Source organism: Balaenoptera borealis (assembly GCF_965194805.1).
Source record: "Balaenoptera borealis genome assembly, chromosome: 11".
Classification (NCBI taxonomy): Eukaryota; Metazoa; Chordata; class Mammalia; order Artiodactyla; family Balaenopteridae; genus Balaenoptera; species Balaenoptera borealis.
This window is the reverse complement of record NC_138868.1, coordinates 93999996-94018314: the sequence shown is the minus strand read 5'-3', so window position 1 is coordinate 94018314 and position 18319 is coordinate 93999996. Positions and strand designations below refer to the sequence as shown.

The following is an 18319-nucleotide window of genomic DNA, read 5'->3' as shown; positions in this document are numbered from 1 at the left end:
TTATGTCATAGAGTATTCTGCCTATGTTTTTCTCTAACAGTTTTATAGTGTCTGGCCTTACATTTAGGTCTTTAATCCATTTTGAGTTTATTTTTGTGTATGGTGTTAGGGAGTGTTCTAATTTCATTCTTTTACATGTAGCTGTCCAGTTTTCCCAGCACCATTTACTGAAGAGGCTGTCTTTTCTCCACTGTATATTCTTGCCTCCTGTGTCAAAGATAAGGTGACCATATGTGCGTGAGTTTATCTCTGGGCTTTCTATCCTGTTCCATTGATCTATATTTCTGCTTTTGTGCCAGTACCATATTGTCTTGATTACTGTAGCTTTGTAGTGTAGTCTGAAGTCCAGGAGCCTGATTCCTCCAGCTCTGTTTTCCTTTCTCAAGATTGCTTTGGCTATTCGGGGTCTTTTGTGTTTCCATACAAATTGTGAAATTTTTTGTTCTAGTTCTGTGAAAAATGCCCTTGGTTGTTTGATAGGGATTGCACTGAATCTGTAGATTGCTTTGGGTAGTAGAGTCATTTTCACAATGTTGATTCTTCCAATCCAAGAACATGGTGTATCTCTCCATCTGTTTGTATCATCTTTAATTTCTTTCATCAGTGTCTTATAGTTTTCTGCATACAGGTCTTTTGTCTCCTTAGGTAGGTTTATTCCTGGGTATTTTATTCTTTTTGTTGCAATGGTAAATGGGAGTGTTTCCTTAATAACTCTTTCAGATTTTTCATCATTAGTGTATAGGAATGCAAGAGATTTCTGTGCATTAATTTTGTATCCTGCTACTTTACCAAATTCATTGATTAGCTCTAGTAGTTTTCTGGCTGCATCTTTAGGATTCCCTATGTACAGTATTATGTCATCTGCAAACAGTGACAATTTTACTTCTTCCTTTCCGATTTGGATTCCTTTTATTTCTTTTTCTTCTCTGATTGCTGTGGCTAAAACTTCCAAAACTATATTGAATAACAGTGGTGAGGGTGGGCAACCTTGTCTTCTTCCTGATCTTAGTAGAAATGGTTTCAGTTTTTCACCATTGAGAATGATGTTGGCTGTGGGTTTGCCATATATGGCCTTTATTATGTTGAGGTAAGTTCCCTCTATGCCTACTTTCTGGAGGGTTTTTTTTTTTTTTATCATAAATGGGTATTGAATTTTGTTGAAAGCTTTTTCTGCATCTATTGAGATTATCATATGGTTTTTATCCTTCATTTTGTTAATATGGTGTATCACATTGATTGATTTGCGTATATTGAAGAATCCTTGCATTCCTGGGGTAAACCCCACTTGATCATGGTGAATGATCCTTTTAATGTGCTGTTGGATTCTGTTTGTTAGTATTCTGTTGAGGATTTTTGCATCTATGTTCATCAGTGATATTGGCCTGTAGTTTTCTTTTTTTGTGACATCTTTGGTTTTGGTATCAGGGTGATGGTGGCCTTGTAGAATGAGTTTGGGAGTGCTCCTCCCTCTGTTATATTTTGGAAGAATTTGAGAATGATAGGTGTTAGCTCTTCTCTAAATGTTTGATAGAATTCGCCTGTGAAGCCATCGGGTCCTGGGCTTTTGTTTGTTGGAAGATTTTTAATCACAGTTTCAATTTCAGTGCCTGTGATTGGTCTGTTTGTATTTTCTATTTCTTTCTGGTTCAGTCATGGAAGGTTGTGCTTTTCTAAGAATTTGTCCGTTTCTTCCAAGTTGTCCATTTTATTGGCATATAGTTGCTTGTAGTAATCTCTCATGATCCTTTATATTTCTGCAGTGTCAGTTGTTACTTCTCCTTTTTCATTTCTAATTCTATTGGTTTGAGTCTTCTCCCTTTTTTTCTTGATGAGTCTGGCTAATGGTTTATCAATTTTGTTTATCTTCTCAAAGAACCAGCTGTTAGTTTTATTGATCTTTGCTATCGTTTCCTTCATTTCTTTTTCATTTATTTCTGATCTGATCTTTATGATTTCTTTCCTTCTGCTAACTTTGGGGTTTTTTTGTTCTTATTTCTCTAATTGCTTTAGGTGTAAGGTTAGGTTGTTTATTTGAGATGTTTCTTGTTTCTTGAGGTAGGATTGTATTGCTATAAATTTCCATCTTAGAACTGCTTTTGCTGCATCCCATAGGTTTTGGTCATCGTATTTTCATTGTCATTTGTTTCTAGGTATTTTCTGATTTCCTCTTTGATTTCTTCAGTGATTTCTTGGTTATTTATTGGCATATTGTTTAGCCTCCATGTGTTTGTAGTTTTTAGCTTTTTTCCTGTAATTGATATATAGTCTCATAGCATTGTGGTCGGAAAAGACACTTGATACGATTACAATTTTCTTAAATTTATCAAGGCTTGATTTGTGACCCAAGATATGATCTATCCCGGAGAATATTCCATGAGCACTTGAGAAGAAAGTGTATTCTGTTGTTTTTGGATGGAATGTCCTATAAATATCAATTAAATCCATTTTGTTTAATGTGTCATTTAAAGCTTGTGTTTCCTTATTTATTTTCATTTTGGTTGATCTGTCCATTGGTGAAAGTGAGGTGTTAAAGTCCCTTACTATTATTGTGTTACTGTCGGTTTCCCCTTTTATGGCTGTTAACATTTGCCTTATGTATTGAGGTGCTCCTATGTTGGGTGCATAAGTATTTACAATTGTTATATCTTCTTCTTGGATTGATTCCTTGATCATTATGTAGTATTCTTCTTCGTCTCTTGTAATAGTCTTTATTTTAAAGTCTATTTTGTCTGATATGAGAATTGCTACTCCAGCTTTCTTTTGATTTCCATTTGCATGGAATATCTTTTTCCATCCCCTCACTTTCAATGTGTCCCTAGGTCTGAAGTGGGTCTCTTGTAGGCAGCATATATACGGGGCTTGTTTTTGTATCCATTCAGCCAGTCTATGTCTTTTGGTTGGAGCATTTAATCCATTTACATTTAAGGTAATTATCAATATGTATGTTCCTATTACCATTTTCTTAATTGTTTTCAGTTTGTTATTGTAGGTCTTTTCCTTGTCTTGTGTTTCCTGCTTAGAGAAGTTCCTTTAGCATTTGTTGTAAAGCTGGTTTTGTGGTGCTGAATTCTCTTAATTTTGCTTGTCTGTAAAGGTTTTAATTTCTCCGTCAAATTTGAATGAGATTCTTGCTGGGTAGAGTAATCTTGGTTGTAGGTTTTTCCCTTTCATCACTTTAAATATGCCCTACCACTCCCTTCTGGCTTGCAGAGTTTCTGCTCAAAGATCAGCTGATAACGTTATGGGGATTCCCTTGTATGTTATTTGTTGCTTTTCTCTTGCTGCTTTCAATATTTTTTCTTTGTATTTAATTTCTGATAGTTTGATTAATATGTGTCTTGGCATGTTTCTCCTTGGATTTATCCTGTATGGGACTCTCTGCACTTCCTGGACTTGATTGACTATTTCCTTCCCCGTAGTAGGGAAGTTTTCAACTACAATCTCTTCAAATATTTTCTCAGTCCCTTTCTTTTTCTCTTCTTCTTCTGGGACCCCTATAATTTGAGTGTTGTTGTGTTTAATGCTGTCCCAGAGTCCTCTGAGACTGTCCTCAATTCTTTTCATTCTTTTTTCTTTATTCTGCTCTGTGGTAGTTATTTCCACTATTTTATTTTCCAGGTCACTTATCCGTCCTTCTGCTTCAGTTATTCTGCTATTGATTCCTTCTAGAGAATTTTTAATTTAATTTATTGTGTTGTTCATCATTGTTTGTTTGCTCTTTAGTTCTTCTAGGTCCTTATTAAACATTTCTTGTATTTTCTCCATTCTATTTCCAAGATTTTGGATCATCTTTACTATCATTACTCTGAATTCTTTTTCAGGTAGACTGCCTATTTCCTCTTCATCTGCTTGATTTGGTGGGTTTTTACCTTGCTCCTTCATCTGCTGTGTATTTCTCTGTCTTCTCATTTTGCTTAACTTACTGTGTTTGGGGTCTCTGATTCACAGGCTGCAGGTTCGTAGTTCCCATTGTTTTTGGTGTCTTCCCCCAGTGGGTAATATTGGTTCAGTTGCTTGTGTAGGCTTCCTGGTGGAGGAGACTGGTGCCTGTGTTCTGGTAAATTAGGCTGGATCTTGTCTTTCTGGTGAGCAGGATCACGTCTGGTGGTGTGTTTTGGGGTGTCTGTGATCTTATTATAATTTTAGGCAGCCTCTCTGCTATTGGGTGGGGTTGTGTTCCAGTCTTGCTAGTTTTTTGGCATGGGGTGTCCTGCACTGGAGCTTGCTGGTCATTGAGTGGAGCTGGGTCTTAGCATTGAGACAGAGATCTCTGGGAGAGTTCTCACCAATTGATATTACGTGGGGCTGGGAGGTCTCTGGTGGTCCAATATCCTGAACTCCCCTCTTGGACCTCAGAGGCTCAGGCCTGACAGCCGGCTGGAACACCAAGGCCCTGTTAGCCACACGGCCAGGTATGTGGGGATTTTCTTGCCTTTTGGGAAGTCTGAGGTCTTCTGCCAGCGTTCAGTAGGTGTTCTGTAGGAGGTGTTCCACATGTAGATGTATTTTTGATGTATTTGTGGGGAGGAAGGTGATCTCCACGTCTTACTCCTCTGCCATCTTGAAGGTCCTTCTTCGAGAAATTTTCAAAGAAAAAACCTCACAAGCCCCTCTGGGATTCCAAACCCAAGTTTCTTCTAATATCTCACTTTAATTGCACTTTGTACACTTTGAATCATTTCCTTCCATCCTGTAGAAATGAGTTGCATCTCCATCCATCATCTCTGAGAGGCAGTGAGAACACAGTGGGCATTTCTGGACTCTTCCAGAGAGAAGAAAGCAGAGGCAAAGAATAATAACATTTACCAAACTTTGTACTGCACTGCATGGATTACAATGCACTTTCATGCATCTTCTCATTCCCTTTGAAATACTCTAGAGCACTCTGAGGGAGGTGACATTATCCTCACTTTATAAATGAAGAACTACCACATCGAGACATTTAGTAATTTGTCCAAGATCACTCAGCTAATATGTGGCCAAGTCTGCTAGGAACCCTAAGCCAACTAGGGCTACACTCATGAAAAACGGATGCTGTCATCTACCTTTTCCACTGAGGTAAGAAGCAAAGAGGAAGGAAACACAATACACTGTAATGGCCATTGCCTCTAGGGAGTTGTGGAATGTGGATCTAAAAACAGGGTAGGCAGGGTGTGGAGGTAGTTTTTCTGTATCTACCTATTAAGCCTTTACATTTTGTACCATGTAAATATATTACCTATTCAAAAAATGAGTTTTTAAAAAGAAGCTATGGGAAGAATGGAATACAAGCCGGTTAGTCATGGCTCCATCATAATCTATCCGAGTGACCTTGGGTAAGTCAGCTAAACTGTCTATGCCTCAGTGTCATCACCTATCAAATGAGGATAAGGAGTAATTGCCCTGACTACTGCATTTACCTATCAAATGCACAGGACTTTTTTTGAGAGTAATCGTTCAGTAACTACTAATCTGGAATGGGAAAGGCAGTATCAGCATCACCTGGTTGAAATTACACACGCCCCCCCCCACCCAGATATTCTGATACCTGCTCCCCCTTCCCCGCTACACAACTATGAAAACCATAATTCATAACCAGTCTGTGTTATGAAAAACCACAGAACCTGGAGTCAGACTTGAGCTCAAATCTCAGTTGCTCAGCTTACTAGTTGTATGATCCTGGTCAAGATACCTAAAGTGTCCAACCTCATCTTTCTCATGTCTAAATTGAGTGTACCATACTTATCCCTGTAGGTCACTGTGAGAATTAAATGAGGTGGTGGATGTAAAGCATGTAGCACAATGCCCAGGACCTAGTATATACTCAAAAGCTGTGTAGTATCCTTCTTATTACAAATAAAAGGAAAGCAATAGAATTAATAGCCACCATCCATTCTACTCTCAAATTCTATGAGTTCAACTTTTTTTTTTAAAAGATTTTACCTACAAGTGACACCATACAGTATTTATCTTTCTCTGTATGGCGTATTTCACTGAGCATAATGCCCTCCAAGTTCATCCATGTTGTCACAAATGGAAGGATTTCCTCCTTTACGGATGAATAATAAATATTCCATTGTGTTTATATACCACATATTCTTTACACTTAGGTCTTTCCCATATCTTGGCTATTAGACATGAGAGAGCAGATTTCTTTCTGAGAGTCTGATTTCATTTCCTTTGGATATATAACCCAGAAGTGGGATTGCTGGATCTCATGGTAGCTCTGTTTTTTGTTTTTGTTTTTTTTTAATTTAATTTATTTTTATTTTTGGTTGTGTTGGGTCTTTGTTGCTGCACAGGGACATTCTCTAGTTGCGGCGAGCGGGGGCTACTCTTCATTGCGGTGCGTGGGCTTCTCATTGCGGTGGCTTCTCTTGTGGAGAATGGGCTCTAGGCAAGTGGGCTCAGCAGTTGTGGCTTGCAGACTCTAGAGCGCAGGCTCAGTAGTTGTGGCGCACAGGCTTAGTTTCTCCGAGGCATGTAGGATCTTCCCGGACCAGGCCTCGAACCCGTGTCCCCTGCATTGGCAGGCAGATATTCTTAACCAGTGTGCCGCCAGGGAAGCCCTGGTAGTTCTGTTTTAATTTTTTAAAGAACCTCCGTAATGTTTTCCATAGTGGCTGTACCAATTTACATTCCCTCCAACAATGTACAGCGGTTCCCTTCTCTCTACATCCTCACCAACACTTATTTCCTATCTTTTGATAATAGCCATCTTAACAGGTGTGATGTGAAGTTATATCTCATTGTAGTTTGATTTGCATTTCCCTGATGGTTAGTCATGTTGAGCACTTTTTCATGTACCTGTTGGCCATTTTCTTTAGAAAAATGTCTATTCAAGTCCTTTGTCCATTTGTCATCAGGTTATTTGTTGTTTTTGCTACTAAGTTGTATGGGTTTCTTATATATTTTATGTATTAATCCCTTATCAGGTAATATGGTTTGAAAATATTTTCTCCCATTTCATAGGTTGCCTTTTCATTTTGTTGTTTCCTTTGCTGTGCAGAAGCTTTTTAGTTTGATGTAGTCCCACTTGTTTATTTTTGCTTTTGTTGATTGTGCTTTTGGTGTCATATCCAAAAAAATCATTGCCAGGACCAATGTCAAGGAGCTTTTCCCCTGTGTTTTCTTTTAGGAATTTTCTGCTTTCAAGTCTTGTATTTAAGTCCTTAATCCATTTTAAGTGAATTTTTGGGAGTGATGTAAGATAGGAGTCCAATTTCATTCTTTTGCATGTGAATATCCAGTTTTCCCAACACCATTTATTGAAGAGACTATCCTTTATAGGCAGGGAATTTTTTTTTTTTTTTAAAGAATTATTTATTTATTTTTGGCTGTGTTGGGTCTTCGTTTGTGTGCGAGGGCTTTCTCCAGTTGTGGCAAGCGGGAGCCACTCTTCATCGCGGTGCGCGGGCCTCTCACTATCGCGGCCTCTCTTGTTGCGGAGCACAGGCTCCAGACGCGCAGGCTCAGTAATTGTGGCTCACGGGCCCAGTTGCTCCACGGCATGTGGGATCTTCCCAGACCAGGGCTCGAACCCGTGTCCCCTGCATTGGCAGGCAGATTCTCAACCACTGCGCCACCAGGGAAGCCCGGCAGGGAATTTTTTTAATCTGCTGTGTTGATTGTTGAATTCCCAGAACCCAGAAGAGTGCTTGTTACATAGTAGATGCTCAATAAATATTTGTTGGGTAAGTGAATTAATGGCATTAGCAGAAGGGAAGAAAAATGGGGCTATTCTATCAAAATCCTCCTGTGCTTTACATTCCTACCAACAGTGCAAGAGGGTTCCCTTTTCTCCACACCCTCTCCAGCATTTATTGTTTGTAGATTTTTTGGTGATGGCCATTCTGACCGGTGTGAGGTGATACCTCACTGTGGTTTTGATTTGCATTTCTCTAACAAATTACCAATGGCATTTTTCGCAGAAGTATCCATATTTTACAGATGAGTAAACTGAGGCTCAGAGAATTATTTAACTTTTCTAAGGTCACAGAGTCATTAAATGATGGAGCCAGGATTTGAATTTAGCCCTGGATGACTCTCTCCCCATCATCTTCTTCAGTTTCTTTGAAAGAGAAGGCTCCCAGCCCTGGGCACCCCTGAGCCCTGCACCCTCTACTCCAGCCCCCGCTAGCTCCGTCACCTCCCCGGAGCAGCATGGCTTGTCACACCACAGTGCCAGCCTTCTTAGCCTCCTCCTTAAATCCGGACCTGGCCCATCCTGACTTGACCTGCGGTAGCCCAGCCCCATATCTGACCCCTTCCCCTACCCTTCCCACCAGCTTCGCTTCAACCTGGGCAGGGGAGCACAGGGGGTCCTCAGGATTCTTGTCCAGGACGGTGTGTGCATCTTCTAACCTGACGGCACGGGGGCAGGGCCTCTCTCCCAGCAGGGTTAACCTCGGGGAGGCGCACTGCATTGGGAAACAGAAGACCCCAGCTCTCCTCTGGGTTCTGCACTTGAGACTAATAACCCCTCATGTTTGCAGCTCCCACCCGCTCAGGAGCTGATTTAACTCTGCCACAGCTCCCTGCGACAGGGAGGGCCCCGGTGATCATCACCACCTCCCTAAACTCTAGAGATACTAGATGCACCTAGATACTGACATCTAGATACTAAAGCTAATAGGTGTTAAGTCAGATAATCCTGAGCTCAAATTCTACTCTTTCTCTTACTATGTGATGTTAGGCAAGTTATTTAACCTCTCTGGGCCTCTGTTTCTGTATCTGTAAATTTACCCGACCCTGTAAGATTATCAGGAGGACTAACTTATGTGCAATATGGGAAGTTCTCACATTTAGTAAGTATCCCATAGGTGGTAGCTGTCAGTAATCAGTATCATTACCATCATCTTTATCACTATCTACGGTTTATTGTTATTTTCTCCCAGCCTCATCTACAAAATGAGAGCTTTGAACGAGATGGTCTAATTCCCTTCCAAATTTGAGTGACTCCCTCAGACTCACACACACACACCCTGCTGCTCAAAGAGGCAGCGCAGGGGACCCCAGATTTACAAAGCCACAGTGACAAGCCTGAGCTCTGCTCAGTTACCCTCAAGGGTCAAGTTCAGGGAGTAGGCAGAGTGTCATGGTGGCTGAAAGGCAAGAGGGCAGAGGGCGAGGGAGAAACAGGCCAAATGCCCAGAAGGATTAGCAGGGTGCAGGGGAGACCTAAGGTCTTGGAGTGCAGCCCCAGAGCCATCACTTGGAATCAGTGCCCCATAAAACCTAATGGGTGTTTGAAATATCACCAGCCAGGGAAGGTCTGGGAGTTGGAGAGAGCTTTCATCCCTCCCCGCGACTGGGGCTGAGACATGGCGGCAGGGAGACCTGGGTGGGGAGACAGAGCATCGTCTCCACTTGAGCGTCGCCTCCTCCCAGAACTGGCACCTATGGAAGGCAGGCAATGAGCGGTGACAGCAGCACGGCGCACCTTGTCACCTGGGGTTCTTCCCGTCCCCACCCCCGGCGCCCAGCGCTTTGATACAAGATGGCAGCAAAGCGCTTGCCCCACCGCAGCTTGGCCGGCTGCCTTCTGGGGAAACTGGAGCACATGTTCCTTCATCCAGAACTCGCAGTGCCCTACTCTGTGCGGGCCTGTGATTATATGCCAGATACGGTTAGGGCGACTGCAGCTCTGGTCGCAGGTCTACCTTCACCCGGTGTTCTGAGGCGCCAAGCTCTGGGGAGTGGCGAGGATTGGGGTGAACAAACCTGCTACCTCTGTCAGAGGCCAATCCGTTAGAGGAAGCCCCTCCTGCGAGGGGAAGGATTCACACAATGGAGGTCCATGGAGACACCGTGGCCATGACCTGGCCGGCAGGAGGGCTCAGGAGTTTGCTGCATTGAGTTTGCTCCACGGCGAGTGGGCTCTGGGGGAAAGGGGCCACCTGATGGTTGGTGTCGGCAGCCTGGTTCTCCAGAAAAGAGGGTGTCTGCTGTCAGGGGGAGGAGGGCAGTGGAAGGGGCCTTCTTTTCCCTTCACTGCCCTCTCTCTTTGGACGGCACACACAGAGTCATCTCTGGCATCTGCCCACAGCCTGTAATTCAGCTACCCAGCTGCACTGAGTGTTTGGCTGCTCCGGTTGTGGGGAGGGCAGATTACCGAGTGGAGTGCAGTGATTGGCAGGTGCCTGGGGGGCCCGGCTGCCCTGGTAGCGGAGGCAGGCTCCACGTGACGCTGAACTGCCCGAGAAGCCCCAGCTCCCGGGACTCCTGTGTGTCCCCTTCCCAGAACTCAGACCGTCCCCCTTTCCCTTCATCATTCTTTAGATCCACCCTTCTCCAACTGTTATAAGTAAGTGAATCATCTGGGATCTGGTTAGAATTCAGATTCCAATTTAGAGCCCAAGATTCTGTATTTCTAACCAGTTCCCGGTACTGCTGCTGCTGCAGATGCAGGGACAATGCTCTGAGTAGGACATCTTTAGAATTTTCATAGCATTATTATGTATATGATCTCTGCTCTCATAACAGCCCTGTGGAAAGATTAATAATAATAATACTAACAATAATAATAGTAGTAGCTTATATCATTCTCATTGCCTCCAATGTAAAACACTGAGCCCCGAATTTCATAAATCCTATTTCAATCCTCACAGCACCTCAGCAAAAGAGCTCTTTCTCAGAATTTACAGATGAGAAAAAAGTTGACATTCTGAGATAACTTGCCAAGGTCATGAACCCAATGAGCGGTGGAGTTGGAATTCAAACTCCCAACTTCTAACACTGGTCCCTCCTCTATTTATATATAAGGTTGGCAAATTTAAGCTTCTTTTAAAAAGTAATGGTCAAGGGTGTAAGCTCTGGAGCCAGAGTGTGCCTGACTTTAGCAGAGAGCCCAAGAATCTGGACCCAGACTCTTAAGATTTGGATGCTAGCTTTGTCACTTGCTAGCTTAATGATCTTGGGCAACTTATTTAACCTCTCTGTGCCTCAGTTTCTTTAACTGAAATGGGAATGATAATACTAGGGTTATTATGAGGATTATACAGTCAGCCTTCTGTATCTACGGATGTGGAACCTGCAGATACAGAGGACTGACTGTAAGACACTTGAGCATTTACAGATTTTGGTATCCACGGGGGTGGGGTCCTGGAACCAATCCCCCTCAGATACCAAGGGACACTGTAGATACTATGATATCTCATTATATATGCATCTCATAATATATATAATCCTCATAATAACCGTAGTATTATCTATCTATCTATCTATCATTGACCTTAAACAAATAGACAGTTATTTCTTCAGCAGTACATGGGTTTATTCAGGATCAGCAAAGAATTGTAATTTGGGGTCTGCAAGCATGGTGAGCCATGTGTAAGTCTTGTGCAACAAAGAGAGGAGAACTCTTTTATAGAGGGGGAAAGGAAGCTGGGAGGGCTATAGTAAACGTAGAGTCCATTGGAGGAATTGAGAGTTCAAAGCATAGTGGCTTTTCATTGGCTGAGCACCTGCCAGACTAGAAGAGAAAGTTTTTCTTCTTCCTGTAGGGCTCTGCTATCATCCAGGGTGTGAGAACTCCTCCTTTTAACCTCCCAACTCGATTTTCATTGAGGTTTCTGTTTATTCATTTTTATATTATCTATCCAATGAGATTAGAGACAGAGAGCACTTAGAAAAGTGTCTGTAACAATATCAGTGATATGATTACTTGTGAAATGGGGATATTGATACTAAGGATAAAGACTATCTTTCAATCAAAGACTTTGCAAGTGTCAGACACTTTTCTACATGTAGTAACTCATTTAATTCTCATAATAGTTCTATAAGCTAGGTTTAATATTAATCACATTGTATAGATGAGGAAACCGAGGCACAGAGTTTAAATGACTTGCCCCAAATCACATAGCTAATAAGTGACAGAGCTGGAATTTGAACCCATTGTAGTTCACGCAACACGTATTGACATATTGATTGAGTGTTTACAGTGTGCCAGGCACTGCTGTAGGCACTGGAAATACAGCAGTGAACACAATAAACCCCCTGCTCTCTAGGGGTCCTAGACTAATACCTCCTAAACCCCCTGCTTTCTAGGGGTCCTAGACTAATACCTCCTAAGCACTCAGCACAGTGCTTGGCACATGGCAAAACCCTCAGTGAACACTAGCTCTGCTTGTCCTCTTACCCTTCTCTTGCCTGTGGCAGACATCACTATTTGATCACAGCATTCTTTCCCGCAGAGCCTGCCTCTGTCCAAAAAATCTGTCTCAAGACAGCACTCCAGGCAGCCTCTGTTTGCACTGAGACCAAAGCTATGTCAGCTCTGAGTAACCATGCTATCATGGAACAAATGAACATTTCTGACCTCAAAGCCTGTGGTGTCAGCACCCAGGAGGAGGCAGATGGGACAGAGACAGAGGGAGGCTCATATGGGGAAGAGCCGAGAAGCCAAGATTGACCAGGGAGGTGGGGAGGGAAAGCACTGCCAACAGCTGCTCAGCTCCCTTGCTCTCGGCCTGGAGCTCTCCAAGGAGGATGAGCGAGATGACTGGGCGGGGGGCTGGCCTTCCACATGCAGGTCTGTCCCTAGTGACACCAATTAGGGCTGATAATCCTGCTAGGCCCTGTGGGCCCCAAGTCTTTGGAGCCTGGCACTAGGCTTGGGGAGAGGTAGAAGGTGAGGTAAAAGGCGAGCAAAGGGCTCCCCACCCCAGCTCTACTGCCTGCTATCGAGCCCACCTACTGCCCAGCAGTCCCCTCCCACCCAGCAGAAAGCCTGCCTGCAATTCCCACTTTATGGCCTCTGCCAAATGAAGCACAAACTTAACTACATCACCCCCCTGACAGGACAGGGAGGGGCTGGGGTGGAACGCTGGGCGGCTTCAGCCCCTAATCTAATCACTGGCATGGGTCATTTCAGTTCCGCACATCGAAGTGTGCTGGGGGCGTGGCAGCTCCTAAGAGCCTCCATGCTGGTGCTCAGCTAATTGTGAATCTCCTCCTGTCTCACAGGTGAATACCTCAGGACTAAGAGCTTCTGGCTGCTGAGATGGAGTGTGAGCTGGGGACCGGGACAGGGCAACACCTGAGATGGGCCCTGGGGCACAGATGGGGTTGCAGGGAGGGAGGCACAGCCTTCCTGGAGGGGACACAGGAACTGGGGTCCCTGCCCTGGGGTGACCACCCACCATCTGGGTATTGGTCTTAAAACCCAAGACCTAGAAACAGACTCACAGACATAGAGATCAGACTTGTGGTTGCCAAGGGGGAGGGGGGAAGGGGGGAAGGAGAGGGTTGGACTGGGAGTTTGGGGTTGGTAGATGCAAACTATTACATTTAGAATGGATAACAACAAGGTCCTACCGTAGAGCACAGGGAACTATATCCAATCTCCTGGGATAAATCATAATGGAAAAGAGTATTTAAAAAAAGAAAGTCTGTATATGTATAACTGAGTCACTTTGCTGTACAGCAGAGATTGGTACACCATTGTAAATCAACTATACTTCTATTAAAAAGAAAAAAAAAAACAAAAAACCCAAGACCTGAAGTTTTCTGGAACCTCAGAGCCACAGGGTAGGGTAAAAATTTAAGTTCCACCCCTTCCTACTAACCTTGCCTTTAGATATATAATTAGATCCCTGAGAAGTGAGAGGGCCCGGGAAGCCTTGGGGCTTTACCAAGGGGAGGGCTAATGCCTTCGGGCAGCTTCAGGCTGGCTGCCTGCAGGGCGGTTCTTTGGTTCGTTTATGGGTCTGGCCCATAGAGGCTTAAAGCTGGACCCCGGGAGACTGGCTGAGTCATGGAGACATAAGAGGCGAGGGGCTCTGCATCCTTAACCACACCGCTCCTGTCCTCTAGGACAACTGGAGAAGGAGGTGGGGATGTCTTGGGAGGAAAGTGAGACCTCTACCATCGAATTATTGGCCATCCAACAGGCTGCAGAGACTGTGGGAGATTGTAGCAGCAGCACTTGGAAGTTTTTCTGGATATAATGACAAATAGAGGGCTGCCTGTCTAGCCAGGGGTTGTGCTTAACTAACTCTTTATTCTAGATGTTGGTGAAGTCCCCAGAACTGGAGCTGTGATTTCTTGGTGAGTGCTGAAACTACCTGAGATTCTGGGAAACAGCAGATGGTAGGAGCATTCACAGCTGGGAAAATCCCATTTTTGCTCTGTTCCTCAGTTTCCTTCCTCTATGAAATGGGAATCATGAAAGGTATAAACACTTGGAGAGGCTGAGCTAATGCTGCCCTGTAAGTAAGGGCTGCTGGTGCCCTATCTTCGTCCCACTGCAGAGGGACACTATTCCAGGAGGAGGGCTCTAGTGCCATTCGCTAATGATGGCTTTGCTTCAGGATGCAGACCTGACCCAGGGCTTAGAATGAGTCCCTGGCCACCATGTTGCCATCAGGGCCACTTGGCACTTGGACAGAGGAGGTCCACACACTGGGGCCTGGCTCAGCAGCCAGGCTTCACTCCTGAAGGGCTGCTAACATAGGGAGGCTGGGAGATATTCCCTAGGGAGGAAGCCAAGGTGAGCTGTATGGGAAGTGAAATGGGAAGTCCCTTGGGCAGCACCCACCCCCACCCCACCCCTGCCCGGCCCGCAGTCCAAGTCCCTGACAAGGAGGCATATGGTGGCTTCAGCCCTTGGCCTTTGGATTCTGGAATAAAGGCCCTTCTGGGGAATCCAGTCCATAAATGGATTCTGATAGAGGTAGCTGGAAGAGGACCTCACAGCAAAGACTAAAGAATGGAATCCGTCTGTTGATAGCAGGCAGGTCTTTTTATTTCGCAATATATGATTTACTTTTCCAAGTACTCTTAAATACATTGCTTCATTCTGATCCTCAAAATTCTGTGATATGGATAGACTAAATATAAGCAGCCCTGATGTCAAATAGGGTAAGCCGAAGCTCTGAGAGGTCAGTCTCAAGGTCCCCTGGCTAGGTAGTGATGGAGCCAGGAACAAAGTCAGGTGCTTGGTCCAAGACAGAGGTCTAAAGGAAGGAGACTCTGTAGTGGGGACCTCACTGCAGATCTTTTCCTTTTCTAATAACCGAGGCAGTGAAGAAAGATTTGGGGTCAATTTAGAGGCTAACTGAGCAGGTCGAGGCAGAGGAGACCAGGAGCAGGAAGTAGGAAGCGAGGAGGGAAACAGGTGGAGGTTTGCACGGACACTTCCTGTTCACAAACTTCTTATGCTCCTCATTTCATTAACAGCAGCAGTGGAATTTCATGGACAATTGGCGTTGAGCACTAACTGGGAGGTAATGACAGAGGGAGGATGCGGGTAAAGGCTGTTTGAATTTAAATTCTTTTTCTTTGGGGGGATTGGGGGGGCAGATTTTTTTTAAGGCAATTTTAGTGCTGGAAAAACTTCCTAGCAAACAGCAGTCCTCTGTAAGCAGTGTTAGGAGTAATGCCTTACCCTCAGCCCACTGTGTTCTTCTACCCACCAAATCCTGGTGGTTGCCCTGAGTGAGGGATGCTGAGGGACTGGGTGTCTGACCCTGGGCAGATTCAGTCCCTCAGACTTGGGGAAACACACTAGAAATGTGTCTACCATCAGCCATGAGCTAGAATGAGTTTCTCTGAAATAGTTATGGCAGAATCACCATGAAAAAAACTCTGTATGGACCTGGGCAGAGATGAGGATGACCTAGAAATAGAAAACAAGATTTCTGTTTTAGGACTGTGCGATCTATTTGACAAGCTATACACACACACACAGAGCCACAAAACATTCAAGGGGAGAAGGATAGGAGATAATGTAAGTCTGAAGTTAGAGGAGAGCGGTGATCAGGTGGGAAGGGTGGGGGAAGAAGGCTGTTTTTTGAGCCAGGTCCTTAGACAGGGACCTACAGATTGGTGAAACAGAAGAAGACTATGCCAACTAGAAGTAGATGCTTAGATGGAAATGAACCCCTTCCTGAGCAGGATGGCAGGCAGGCTGGCTTGGCTAGATTGAAGGTTCTGTAATAGAAGGCAATGAGAAATGAAGAAAGTTAAATATAAGGGGAGGGAAATTTTGTGGAAGGCTTGAATTCTAATCTTAGGATTCAAGTTATGAGGCCACAGGAACTGCCATAAGATAGGATTATCAGTACAGAATTGGCTACTGAGGAGAATGAACCAGAAGTTGATTAGTTACCCAAGTGCAAGGTGATCAGGGCTCTTCTATCTGGACAGATGGCTGTGGGCACAGATGGGAAGCTAAGGGGCCATCAAGACTCTGATGACTAATTTTGTGTGTCAACTTGGCTGGGCCACAGATATTTGTTCAAACATTATTCTTGATGTTTCTATGATTATTCTTGATGTTTCTTGATTTCTTAGATGTTTAAAGTCTTTAAACCAGTAGACTTTGAGTAAAACAGATTGTCCTCCAGAATGTGGGTGGGCTTCATCCAATCATTTGAAGGCCCTAATAGAAAAAGACCAACCTCTCCAGAAGAGGAGAAAATCCAGCCAGCAGACCGCCTATGAACACAAACTGCAATTCTTTCCTGAGTCTCTAGCTTGCCAGAATACCCTACAGATTATGGATTTGCCAAGCCTCCACAATCATGTGAGTGTTATGGGCTGAACTGTGTCCCCCCAGAATTCATATGTTGAAGTTCTAACCCCCAATACATCACAGTGGGACTGTATTTAGAAACGGGGCCTTTAAAGAAGTAGTTAGGATTACATGAGTTCATTAGGGTGGGCCCTGGTCCAGTGTGACTAGTGTCCTTAGAAGAAGAGGAAATTTGGACACATATGTGTCCAGAAGAGAACCACAGGAAGAAGGCAGCCATCTACAAGCCAGGGAGAGAGGCCTCAGAAGAAACCAACCCTACCAACACTTTGATCTTGGACTTCCAGCCTGCAGAACTGTGAGAAAATCAATCTCTGTTTAAGCCACCCAGTTTGTGGTATTTTTTTATGGCATCCAGAGCAGACTAATACAAGGATAGCATATTATAATAAACTCCTTGAACCCAAGGGCCATGCATTAAGCCTATCCCCCAGTGCCTTACACATGGTGCGTGTTGATGAAATGTGCTAGATCTGGATCCCCTCCAATAGGAATGCACTGCTGAGAAGGCACGGGGGAAGATAGACTCACCTGGGATGAAGGGAACAAGAACTCCAGGATACAGATAAGGTGGGAACTTTGTGTTCTGGTTGGAACAAGGTTCCTCAAGGATCAAGTCAAGTGAAGAATGATCTGAAACTGACTTATTTTGTACTCTCTGGTGTGCCTAACACAAGGCCTAGGACTTAATCAACACTCAATACAAGTTTTGTTGAATGACTGACTGAATAAGTGACCAAGAGAGGACTGGGAGATGGAGTGCTCTTATACCTTTTAAAAAACCGTTTAAACACACATGTATGCTCGCATGTGCTAGAAATTTTCTGAAAGAGGTTGCTAACGGTGGTTACTTCTGGGGAGTGAACTGGGTAAGAGGGCAGGATTACTTTTCACTGGATACCTTGTACTGTTTATGCATTTTCATCATGAATGCATTACTCCTGGGTCGTTCAATAGCAAATTAGATGATGTGCATCCCTGGGCTGAATGAAAAGAGGCAACGGGGGCTGGAGAACTTTTTACCCCATCATTTGTCCCCTTCCAATATCCCCATAAAAACTTTTCAGCCTTCCCCAAGTGCCATGCAAACACATTGATGGAGACCAGCAAACTTGGGTCTTCATGAGCCACTCCACAGCACCCAGAGGGAACACAGGGTGATGGTGTAGAACCCCAGCACAACGAGATAGCTTTGGAAGAGCAGTCGGTCAAAGCGTTCCAGGAGGGCCAGCCACCCAGCCTCCTGTCGGTCCGCCTGGTCCTCGGTCTGCAAGTAGCTGCTGATAGACTGAAGCTGGGACCAGACTTCCCTCAGGGTCCCTGGCTGGGCCTGGTGCTCTTGACAGATGGGGGGCTCTACATGAGAGGAAGACACTCTAGGTGAGCCAGGGGCTACCAAGGCTCCCCCGGCCTTCCCATTGAAGCCGATGGCCTCAACCTTCAAGAAAGGTGGTGGGCAAAACTGGGCAGTGGGTTAGTTAGGATTGGGGACCCTCTCCCTACCTGCTGAGGGGAGGCAAGACTGCACTGAAGGAACCCCTGGAGAACACAGCAAGTAGGGTGATGTGTAAGTAGGGTGTTGTGTAAGTAGGGTGATGTGTAAGTAGGGTGTTGTGTAAGTAGGGTGTCGAGGCTACATCCATCCGGGAGATTTTTCTGAGCTAGCAGCCACCCCACGTTGACTTAGAGCTTTAGGGGCTGGAATGGTTCTCTTTTTTTTTAAATTGAGGTATAATTGACATATTATATTAGTTTCAAGCGTACAACATAATGATTCAATGTTTGTATATATTGTGAAATGAT

The 18319-nt window shown here is 44.4% G+C and overlaps 1 protein-coding gene across 1 annotated transcript in view; it reads right to left on the bottom strand.

The window, feature by feature from the left end:
• Nucleotides 1–13261: 13261 nt before the first annotated feature.
• HTR3B (5-hydroxytryptamine receptor 3B) overlaps nt 13262–18319 on the bottom strand; it is a gene marked incomplete at its 5' end in the record, with an annotated part of 76200 nt that continues 71142 nt past the window's right edge. The window contains one exon of the mRNA XM_082343941.1: nt 13262–17872. Coding sequence (XP_082200067.1) covers nt 17637–17872 — 236 coding nt within the window. The remainder of the gene's footprint in view (nt 17873–18319) is intronic.